Source organism: Theobroma cacao, chromosome 10, assembly GCF_000208745.1.
Source record: "Theobroma cacao cultivar B97-61/B2 chromosome 10, Criollo_cocoa_genome_V2, whole genome shotgun sequence".
Taxonomy (NCBI): domain Eukaryota; kingdom Viridiplantae; phylum Streptophyta; class Magnoliopsida; order Malvales; family Malvaceae; genus Theobroma; species Theobroma cacao.
Genome location: NC_030859.1, coordinates 10,358,701 through 10,370,835, shown reverse-complemented (window position 1 = coordinate 10,370,835; position 12,135 = coordinate 10,358,701). Strand labels below are relative to the sequence as shown.

The 12,135-nt window shown below is 33.0% G+C and overlaps 1 protein-coding gene across 1 annotated transcript in view; it reads right to left on the bottom strand.

The window, feature by feature from the left end:
• Window positions 1-11,387, bottom strand: part of LOC18586732 (probable sodium/metabolite cotransporter BASS4, chloroplastic) — a 14,280-nt gene extending 2,893 nt beyond the window's left edge. The window contains exons 1-10 of the mRNA XM_007010261.2: window positions 11,176-11,387; window positions 11,004-11,085; window positions 8,270-8,377; window positions 8,116-8,183; window positions 3,893-3,971; window positions 3,419-3,477; window positions 3,265-3,333; window positions 1,918-2,031; window positions 1,486-1,507; window positions 948-1,015 (exon numbers count right to left, since the gene is read on the bottom strand). Coding sequence (XP_007010323.2) covers window positions 948-1,015; window positions 1,486-1,507; window positions 1,918-2,031; window positions 3,265-3,333; window positions 3,419-3,477; window positions 3,893-3,971; window positions 8,116-8,183; window positions 8,270-8,377; window positions 11,004-11,085; window positions 11,176-11,334 — 828 coding nt within the window. The 5' untranslated portion in view covers window positions 11,335-11,387. The remainder of the gene's footprint in view (window positions 1-947; window positions 1,016-1,485; window positions 1,508-1,917; window positions 2,032-3,264; window positions 3,334-3,418; window positions 3,478-3,892; window positions 3,972-8,115; window positions 8,184-8,269; window positions 8,378-11,003; window positions 11,086-11,175) is intronic.

Sequence of the window (12,135 nt, the reverse complement as noted above, 5' to 3'; positions counted from 1 at the left end):
CCCCCCTCCCCCAATTAATAAAAAAAAAAAAAGTATACATATAAACTTAATTATTCTGACATTATTACTTTTTAAATGTTAGAACTTGTACTAATGGATAGATTAACTCTCAAGAACTTAAAGAAATGTGATATCAGTTTAAAGATTAAGAATGGATAAGTGAACTAAAACTAAAAAAGTTTCTATAGAAGTAGCTAAGGAGCTAAGAATGGAAATGAGAGGGTTTGAAAGGAAGGACTACTGGAAGTAAAGAAACAGAGCTTAGAAGCAAGATGTGAAAATTAGCCACTACAGATCCTTGAATACGTGATGTAAAATGTTATTATAGCATTTAGGATATAGTCCTCCAACAGATAAGAAATCTCCATGGTGTCTCAACTAGTCAAAATCAGTATACAGTTGGACAAATAATTATTTTTATTAAAAAAAATTTACTGATAAACCAAATTCTTACATGGTTAGCAAAAGGATAGCCATGGCATTAGATCTATGATAAATAGTACCATCAAAGAGGGGTTGAGGAAATGTTCAATTCAAAGCAGTCAGTGCTGACCAATTTGCTCAGTAAATCACCTGCTAGGGCAGCCTGCGCTGAATCTTTTACTTATAGTCAGGGCAAGTACCATTACAAAGAAGAAAACAGTTTTATCTGAAAACATTTGTAGGCCCGGAAACATACAAGGTGCCAAGTGTAATTACTGAATTCGACTCTTTAGTTAACCTATTCTCATTGGCATAATTTGAAAGATCACAAGTCTCAAATTTCAGTAGAGCAACAGAATGTTAGGTTGAAACTTGAACATAACAGAACTTCTGAACTGCCAGTGTAAACTCTAAACGAAAAGAGAGTAATTCTTTGCCATGGTAAAAGCAAAAGTTATATTTACTTGATGTTACAATATCATAGGTAAAATAAAACTAAAAAGATCCAAAGTTTGAGGCCATACTAAGCTGAGGAAGACTGCACTGATCCTTGAATATAGCTTACGATTATGGTCAACATAGTCTGCCAAGCCTGCATTACACATTGAATCATGTTGAGATGTGAATTGGTAAATAACATCTATTCTTTCTTTCAATCTGATCTTCCAAATCCTGTATTGATGGGATTCCATTTTCAGCCTACAGAATTTGATTCTTGAATAATTTTGAATACCTTGCTTCCATTAACATTTTGACTTTAAATTTTTAAGTTTTGTACAAGAAGATGCACATCAACTAAGACTGAAACTGATACCAGAATTAAAGGTATTGACCATGGTCACTATCATAGCAAAAACACATTATCAATGCCAGCCTATATATTCCAATAAGCCATCCTATTATTTCATGCAATTGAAACCTTAGAGTATGAAGGAGCCATGAAGATTGGTACGTTAGCTTAAGTATTCTGAAACATGGATGCCTTAGCATTAATCTTCAGCAGAACTTGCTTACAAAGGGAAATGAAAGGGGGAAACAGTTGGCCAAGGAAGAGAGACTCACCTCTGAAGGATTCTCGTAACACCTGTAATTAGAAGGCACAATTACAGTTAAAAACAATAAAAGGCTATAGGAAGGGTATACTAAAACGATTTGGAGAACCAGTTTATGTATCAGAAGTCAACCATTTTGTATGCTGTGGAAGTTTAAAACCAGTAAAAACATGGTGAATGGAAAATCACAAAAGAACAATATTGAACTAAGGTACTCAAGTACTTCATGTAAAAGAGTCAGGAATATATTCTAGGAAGACTTCAATAAATGCCTACTTTAAATGTTTTCTTGCAATAACAAGAAGATAACTTACACTTCCGCCAAAAAACTGAAAAGTTTGTAAAAGGAAATAGTTTTCATACAGCAAACAACCACTTCTTTCTAAATTAGAGATACCAGAAGATTTTCTTCTTTCCAGGTTAAAATCAATGGAAATATTACCTTCCCCAAGATCAGAGGAATCAAAAGTGTGAGAACAAGACTTCTAAGCAGTTGTGCAGTTGGAACAGATACGCCAACTCCATCAGCTATGAATTTTGAGATTGAAAATGGAATCTGAAAATGATATAAATTAGAAAATATGCTCATTTAATTTTTCTTTTAAAAAAAATTTGAGGTCAATACATCAAACACATTTGAATACACGCTATGCATGTGTGTGCACATGAGAGAGGGAATATGAGACAACTTAGTAACTTCATTCAAATTTCTTTTTTGGTACATAGATGTTCGGCTCTCTCCCATTTCACAAATCCCACTCCTCCCCTTCAAGGATCCAAACCCATGACCTCCAAGTTACACACTCAGGTTCTTGACTGCTGGGGTATTCCCCTGGAGACTATAACTTTATTGGATTATAATTTAACATAAGTTGATTTAAAAGGGTAAAAGAAAGGAAAAAAGGTTCTAATCCTAAGACTATCATTTTTCTCACTTTAGCTGTACACAATGATTTAAAACTTAAAAGATAACCAAACCAAACATTAATTTTAAACAACTTAAATAGATCTCCTTTCTGCTTTCTTGAAGACAATGCTCTTCGCAATATGCTAAAACAAAAAACCTTTTATCACTGCAATACAAAAAAATTTCAATTATAGTTGTATACATTAGCAATCCTTCTGTTAGTGTTACATCACTTTGTGAATCAGCATTTCCGGAAACTTATGGTGAATATGACCAAACTATTTAGAGAGCACTCCTCTCTGAATTTATCCTCCATTAGTGTCATTTTTACCCATTTTGAATTCATTCATTTCTTATTTTATGTTTCCCAATATCATCATATTCTCATTTTGAACAATCATTTCACAATAATGTATTTAATTGCCCAAATTTCAACCATAAAGCAGAACTAATTTAAAGACATCTTACTAAAAAAATATTTCCCATTAGTTCCACTCTTATATAAATAATATCCTTTTAATTCTCACAAACCATAAGTTTAATTGATGGTAGATAATCATACTTCTATGACATTACAAATTTCACTTAATATAACAGAAATATATTTTCATTAGATTCTTACACTTCATATTTCTCCTCAATCAACAATAGAAATATATTACATTCAAATTACATAAAAATTAGGGTGATTGATACAACGAAATGATGTGCAGAAAGTAGACATCAGAAAATAAAAGATTAACACCAGTATTAGAGAACAATAAAATATTCATATAGAGAGGTAAAATGGGAGCAAAGATATATCAAACATCCAACCAATTCCAATAGCAAAGCTAAAAATTAACAGAATATTAATCATACACCTTTTTACGTATAACTTACAATCAAAATTCCTATCATATTAGACATCACTGTCATTGCAAGAGCAAGTGCAGAGTTCCCCCCAGCAAGCTGCATTGGAGAAACACAGACATTCTTTTAAGCAAAAAGTCAAAGACATTAAGAAAAGGGTTTAGAAAACAACTAGCAAGCATGCCTGAGTAAGTGCCACTCCACTTGATAATGTAGTTGGCATACAGTTAAATATGGCCAGTCCTGCAGATAAAATAAGAACAGAAAAATGAGCTTATAATCACAACAATAACAACAAACTAGTGCTTTTGTTTTTCACTAAATTCAGCATTACTTGTCAAAAGGTAGTAAGGATCCTTCACAAAGTTGCTACAACATGAAAAAAGAAAAACTGGATGGATAATTTCAAAATGGTACATGCCAGAAGGAACATCAGCAATTCTATTTGAACTCAGTGTCCATCACCTAGAGACATTTCCAACCATTTCAACAAATATAAAAAAACCTTAGGTCATTTGCAAAATTTAGAATCAGAGAATAACAGACATCTGATAAATAATTCATTTTCTCAAGTTCAATTTTTTCAAATGATAAGATCAAGAGAGCAAGAAATCTTCCTTGAATAAACTATAAGATAAACTAAATTCTATTACCAAACCTGTTACAAACTCTTGAGGTTGAAGGTGAATTTGCAGTATTAGCCTTGAGAAGTATGGAGTAAACAATAGGATGGAGCACTGCAATGAAAGAAGGCGATATTTTTTTAAAACATGCACTCCTGCATCATTTGACTACAAATGCAAGAAGCATCAGAACACTGAACATTCAAATAAAATGCCAAGAGACGACAGAAACAGCCATCTAAGTTCCTTGATTTTAGCTTTCCTTCACCTTCCAAATGACCATATGTTGTTCGCGGTGTCTCTCTTCTTCCGACAAAACTGAACTGCAAAAATTTACCCCATCTCTAGAACTATGAGAAAGCTCCTAGCCAATGCAATTTTTCTCAAGCTGCAGCATATTTAAGTAGAGTTGATAGTTCTCCATAAGGGATGGAAAAGGTAGGTACATTATTATGAAAGGCAATGATCTGTAGATTTCTGTAAGTTGGCAATTATGAATGAACAATTTATACTTCTTCTAAGTTTGTCTTGTAGAAACTTGCACTATCATTTGGATGTACATGGATTCATGTACTTAAACGACCAGAAGAAGTAGGATCCCTAAGTTAATTCCATGTATTGGGTCTAGAGAGCTCAGTTTGATTGCTTGGAAATGGAGTTAGTTTCCCACCTTTAACCTTTCCTTGGAGTCATGGTGCCCACTTCCATACACCCTTTTTACACATGGCATTACCTCACATTGCCTAGAACAAGTTTACTATCATAACTAGTCACCAGGGAATTCACCAAGAATTCCCTAAATGAGATATGAGCTGACAGTTTCCCTTCGGTGATATTAACTACATCCTAGCCTATATTTATAGCTAGTGAGAGTCATTTTTGGGGAGGTTTAGCAAGTCTCCAAATAAGGCTCCACATTCCTCAGATTTTTGTCCAAGTTCCAATTCACATTCTTGAGTTCCAACTTCCAACACTCCACTTTTCCACTCTTATATCTCACCTCTGGCTCGAATCGCACTTCCAACCCCTGTTTTTAAAGGCATTGATGAGGCACATCTTTGTGCAAAGCAAACACAAATAACCTTGAGGTTTAAAAATTCAACATTTACACAAAATGCAACTGCTTCATTTATATGAATAGTGACAAGACCATGCTACATTATTTCACAAGATATTCTTCATATTTTTATGTTTATCTCATAAAGGTCATCATAGTTATTATTTATTATTTAGTAATATTTAGTTAGATGTTTTGAATTTTATTAACAATAAATAATCAAAAGGCTTACAACACATACTATCACAAAAAAAAAAAAAAACAGACGCTTGCCTTGATGCTTTGAGGCTTATGCCTCGCCTTGCTAAAGACAAAACAACTTGCTTTATGTTCTCCCCTTACAAACCATAGCTTCCAACTTCTTCAACCTTCCATGACAGTTCACACTCTATAGTATGCTCCAATCTTCCTCTCTATTATTCCAACTTCATTCTAGTTCACCCATCTGAAACATTACATCAACTCACATTCAAAAGACACTTAACTGAGATTCCAGATTTGGTCCATGGTGAATTAACCAACATATAAAGAAACCAGCATTTTAAAAACAAGACCTGATAGGATTGGCTAGTTCAACCAGTTAAACTGGAAACTATCGACCTTGCCAACTCAGATAGCTACATAGAAACTATGGCCAAAACCAATCAACATCCTGATAAGCGCAAGAACCAATAAAGTATTAGACCAGATTTCAGCAGTTAAATAGCCTTTTGAGTAGCAATGTTATCAAAATTGCTGATCTAGTAGTAGAAAGCGGAAACCACCGAGAAGGCTAATAGATCATTTTGAAATCTGAACCAGGATGATATCAAATCTATGGAATCTCTTGCTTAAAAATAGAAAACAAAAAATCTATGAAACCTCAAATACATCAGATCTATGCCAACAAAAACAAAGGCCTTGAGTTTACTTAATATCTTGAAATCTCATATTTGAGTATTGTCATATCAAATTTAGAATCTATTTCATTAGAGAGAGAGAGAGAGAAGCAAAAGAAAAGAAAATAGAAAATGCAGCCTTCTGTTGGTTCAGTTCTCAGGTGGCTGGTGCTAACTTAGATATCAGCATAAATTGGGAAGAAGACAATCGAGATTTGTAGGATAAAAGATTACAAGGAGAGAGAGAGTAAACTCTAGAAGCGGGGTAAAAAAAAGACAGGCAATTGGAAAGCTTAGTGCTTTAAATACTAAAACAATAGTAAATAATATTTAAATTGTCATTGAATAGTCAAATCGTCAAAGTTGTTTGAACCATCTAGTTAAACTAGTTGGACTAGTTGAATCTGAACTTTTCCATCATCTCCTTTTTTACCATTCTTGTTATGAAAACATTGAAAGGAACCTTCAAATGTGGGTGAGGTAATGTTTCAAATGACTATGAAGTAACAGTAGCACAGAGGAAGATAGGAGCAAACTTCGGAGCAGTGTCGTAGCAGATGTAAGAGAAAGGAAGCCAAGTTAGAACCAGAAGAGAGAAGTAGGAGTAGAGAAATGGTTAATGGAAAGTAATGACTTGGGGATGAGAATGGGAACTTGGAAACAAGAAGCTGAGGAGAGAAATTTAGAGCTCCATGTTGGAACTTGCTTAACTTCCCGAAAAAAGACTCTCACTCAGAAGATGATAATGAGGGTAGTTAATGCCACCCATGGGAAAGATGCCAGCTCGTTTGTCATTCATAGAAATCCTTTGTGAATCCTAAAGTGACTAGCTAGGATTGCAAATTACTGATAGATTCCATTTGTGGAAAAGTTAAGTTAGTGAAGCCTTATCTAACTCCATCTTGAGCAACCAAGCCAAGCTCTCTACAGCATGCTAATATCCTAAATTTAAATCTATTAATGTGATCCTATGCCCAAAATGATAGTGTAGTTTCCTAGAAAACATATATAGAAGGATAAATTGGTAATTCGTAAGTGATCAAAAACAAACATCTACACAGACCATATACAAGGCACAATATGAGAAGACCATAATGTCTTAAACTTTTACAATGGAAACTTTATGAAGGCATCGAGAAAAAGGTAAAAGTTAGATAACGTTGCAGCCTGACTGTCAATAAAAAAAGAACCCCTTTTAAGAGTGACAAAAATGAAAAAAGCCAGCTTAAGAATTCGAAGTTGACTCCACTCCATACAAAGTTCCAATTATTTCCTCATCACCAAATAGTACAGGCATATCAAAAGTCAGCTCCAATCATCTAGAACTCTTCACTTACAAGCTTACCTTAAAAAATATTTACCCATCATTTTTGGAGTCAATGATGAGCCCCAAATAACGGGATAGCTAAAGCCCACAGCTCCCACACTGAGATGTAGTGATCAATGATCCATAAGCTTGACATTCTTTTTAACATAAAACAGAAATCCACACCAATCCAATTTCTTCTTATAAAGTCATTCTACAATAATGTTAAGCAACTTTAGGAGGCATTTTAACCTTCCAAGCACTCTTCTAGTGAATATTAATACCTGCAGTGCACCTTAATCTCACAACATTAAGAACATACTACAAAACTTCTTAGTGCTTGCCCAACAAAGTAAATCTAGACATCAAATCTCTATAGAGGTTTGATGCAACACTAAGGCTTAGAATTTCACAAGTAAAATACAAAGGTTGACCAGAGTAATAGGAAATAGAAGCAAAACTTGCTTATGAATGAAGATCAGCCAATTTTTTGAGGAACTTGGGTTTTGGATGCCAATCCACGCTTATGTAACAAAAGGAGCTAGCTCAACCTTTCATTTCAATTTGATCAAAATAGGTAACAACACAGAATGGGTGCAAATGCTTTTCAAAACTTGTTGGAAATTTTAGAGAGAAATTATGTTTGTATAAGTCAATAATTCAAGAGCGAGTTAGAGATCTTTCTGTAAAATATAACTTCTTAGTTTGCCGTCAATCATTCCTTACTATGGGGTAACAGCATCCCCACCCCCACCATGAAAAATGGAAAATAAAAAATTGTACAACCCTTCAATGTCCTCAAGACCAACTGGCATCTATATGGTAGAATGAGAATTGTCTCTCTCTCCCACTTTCTCTTATTTTTCCTTCACATTCACAGACTTAATTTTCCATCATTTTCACATAATCCATGGGAGAGAAAATATTATATATATATATGACAAAAGGGGAAATGGAAAAGAATGAGAAATGAACCTATAAACTAAAAAATGGCACATAAGAAATTTGAGGTCATACTAGCCCAAAAACTCCTACAGGCCATGCTTTGGCAGCAGCACCAATTGCATCACTACGCAGAGTCAAACCTGCATAACTGGTGGATTATGAGAAATGTGCATCATAAGACAACATCATTACCATGAAAAGGAAAGGAACAATATTAAATTTTTACCTGATACAATAAATATCCCAAATGTGCTAAATTTTGATAGATAATATTTATCAGCAAGACAGCCAAGGGTAGGATTAGCAAGTCCAAATGCTACTCCACCAATAAGTGCTGCATGTAACATCACAAACCCAACCAAATTCTTGTTATTTTGAGGATGATGAGAATTTTCTCACACAAAGAACATATAAGAAAAGAAAAATTTTAAATAATCTAGTCAAGGCAAAGGTTTCAAGATAAAAAGGAAAAACTTAACATATTCAGCTTTTCCTTTTTTTGCCAAGAACCACCTTTTAATCACATGACCATTTATGTGGTCAGCAATTGACTCAACTTTATTGTCCTAGTTTGCTTTTGGATCTTGGTGCAGCATTGTCTTTTATTTAATGATAATTACAATTGGCTTTCTTGTACAAGAAGGAACAACCTTTCTTTATCCAATAAGAAATTGCTTTTCTTTTTTGGCCAGACAATAAGGAATTGGTTTAGAGGCTGATTATCTGGGTATACTAGATTTAGGAATTATGGGAGAATAGTATGCATGTGTACACAAGAATTTCTAGAGATGCAAAGAGATGGGAAAACACCAGGAAGCATGGTAAGGGAAACAGAAGAATATTTCAAAAAAACAACAAAAAGTATGTCTCTCTGTGTGTGATTTTTTATTCTTTCTAAATCTCAATATTATATGCTTTTGCACTAGCCTTAAAATGCTGAGAACTCTACCGAGCAAGAAAACAAATTGGAATGACTAGTGCATGTGTTTATCAACCTGCTATTTATCAAACATTGAAGGCATTACTAAATCACAAACATCAGTTCAATTTGTTTAACCCCTCCTTTGAGCACCTCTGAAGTAAACAAACTGTTTCCCTTTCTTAGTTGTTGAATCAATTATAAATGACAAAATCATCCCAATTTTTTTTTTTCCTCAAATAAAAACAAATTAATATTGCACCCCATCATTTGGCTCTATTGTAGGTGCATGTTTCCCTTTGTTCAAAGAGCTGAGTTTGAATCTCTCCTTCTCCAAATAAAAAGAAAACAAAAGACAAATTATTAATAAATTATGTTGATCTTATATAAGTTACAATGTTAACTAGTGTAACTGTCAGGAATCTAAAAGAAATATTGAGAACATATATTATGTTTTAGGTGCCACAGCCACAGGAATATATTTGAATAGAGAAGGAATTGCTCTCAATCCAAAATCAACAAACAAGTCTCTTATTTTATCTAAAAGGGTCAATTATAACAGGTTGAAGCATATAATTTTGTTGGCTTAAGCTTTACCATATGGCAAAAGTCAAGTCTTAATTTCCATTCTAGTTAAATGATCCCACTAAGGAAGAACATGTTTTGCCTTTTAGTTTGAGAAAAGATAAGCAGAATACTTCTTTTTCCACTTTGAGGCTCCGTTTGTTTTGCAGAAAATGACTTCTCATTTCTGCATTTTCCTGTGTTTGGTAAGCATAAACCAGTTGGTCAACTAAAGATGTTTGTTAGTCAACAAAAAATGTGGCCTAAATTTTGCAACTTCTCTTACATTTTAAAATAATGGAAGACAATTTCCAGACTCTCCTTACTCTCCCTTTGTCCCACAATAGCAGCCTTTTGGCTTTCTCCCACAACCCAAGCACAAAAACACTTTGTTGAACCCAGAACCACTACCATCGAAGACGGTTTATCTCCGTCAACCACCCACACCTTAAATCTCTCCCTTCATTGTCCTGCTGCTCCTTCAATCTCCCTCTCCACCACATCACTCTCTCTCTTCCTTAAACTCTTCCTCTCCCTAATCACCATTAAACAGAGAACCTTGACTCATCACCAAGATAGGAAAGAATCTAATCAATTTTACATAAAGAACCAGAAATTTTACAACCTCTCATATGCCTAAAAGTCATACCAATATGCAAGGTCACCTAACTTTTAGAGATCGTAACATTCTCTCTCTCTCTCTCTCTGCCATGAGCCCTTAATTATCTTTAGATCAACAGATTTTGAGATGACAAATTTGCTGAGGTTTTGAAGCTTGATGAACTTAGAAAGATAAACAAGGAGTTTAGGGGGTGATTTTCTTCGAAGGAAGCTAAATAGAGTGATGAAAGGAAGGGGAGGAGAGAGGAATGCAGCAAAACATGGGTGCTTTGATCTGAAATGAACACTAGAATATAATATTCTTTAAAACCACCCAAAAAATGGAAATTGTCTTATTTTCTAGAAAATATCTTCCGTGGAAAATTTTATTGTCAGGAAGTAGTTTTACATGAGATAAACAGAGCCTAAAGCAAATCTTTTTGCAACTCAAGATTTTCATTATTTAAGGGTCAATGAGCACACAATCAACAATTTGTAAGCTTATTTTACAGAAAATTACAGAACCATGAAAAGCACTTCCGAGACAATATGCCCAGATCAGAATTTTCGCACAAAAGAACCCAGAAAAAGGCGACATTACTCATTTTTCTCAAAGATGAGAAGAATAAATTCAATTTTCATAACTAATAAATCCTAAGCAAAATGCTTTGACATTTATCAAGAACTAAACTCCACTGTGAAATTTAAAATCCTTAATTATTACAAAATCAAAAATATTCTTGTACATTCTTCACGAACAGCAATGATATTTACCTAATTCTATACGAAAATTTCAAGATAAAAAATGAAATGTTTAAAACTAAAACCTAAAGCAGTTCCATTCCATTAAACAAAAAAGAAAAGAAAGATAAATTACCTAATGGAAGAAAATTATCGGCAGCAAAATTCAGCAAAGGTTTTGTCCAATTTAATCCATTTGCCAAACCCGAACCATGTGTCTAAATACAATTCAAACCTCATTAGCTGCAAAAGGACATTACAACAAAAAGAGTAAAAGTGAAAGTAGAAAGCTTAGTTCTGGAGGAAACCTCATCGGACGGTTTACATGATCTGATAGGTGTTGCAAAGGAACGGCTAGGATTGATTCTGAGTGAGCGGCTTAAGAGATGGGAAGTTTTCAGGCAAGGAAATGGTGTGGTCGCGGTGCGCGGAGGCGTCAAAATTAGGGATTGGATGGTAACCGCCATGGAGCTCTCAAACACGGAAATGGTGCTTTGCAGGGGTGGAGCGTCCCTTTGCAATGGGCAAACTTTTTTAAGTTTTTAACATATTATATATTTTTTAATAATTTTTCAAAATAATTTGTTATTAAATAATTAATATAATTAAAAAATAATAAAATGATCTTTATTCAATTTTTCTCAAATTCTTAATTTTTTTAAATTTTTTTAGTTTCTCCACTCTTCTTTTCCTCTTTTTTTTTTAATCCTTATATTGTAAAATTATAAAAAAATAAATTTTTTATTTAATTTTTTCTATTTATATTTTTTTTTATTTATTTTTTAAATTATATTCTATTTACTTATATATTTTAAGTTTCTATATATTTTCTTTTTTAAATTTCTATGAATCATCAACCACATTCTTTTTTTTTTTTGTTATATAGGTTATATCTCCTACTTATCATGATTTTTTTTTCTGTTATGTGAATTTTATTTTTAATGATTTTAATTTTTAAAAATTAAAAAATTATTGTATATGTAATTCTCAAATATAAGTTCTAGTATTGCATTATTGGTTGTTGTTCAAATTTTTACTAATATGTTATTTTTTATTAATCTTAATTAAATAAGAAAAAAATTATCTTGAGTATATATTTTTAATGTGCTTTATGTTTTATATTTAGTTGAAAGAAAATTATCTTGAGTATAAGAAGAAATTATTAATTATGTATATCGTATTTAACTGTTTATAGTTTATACATTATAATTTAATATTTAGTATTACAAACTTAAATATAATAAAATAAAAATATTAGATGTTGACAA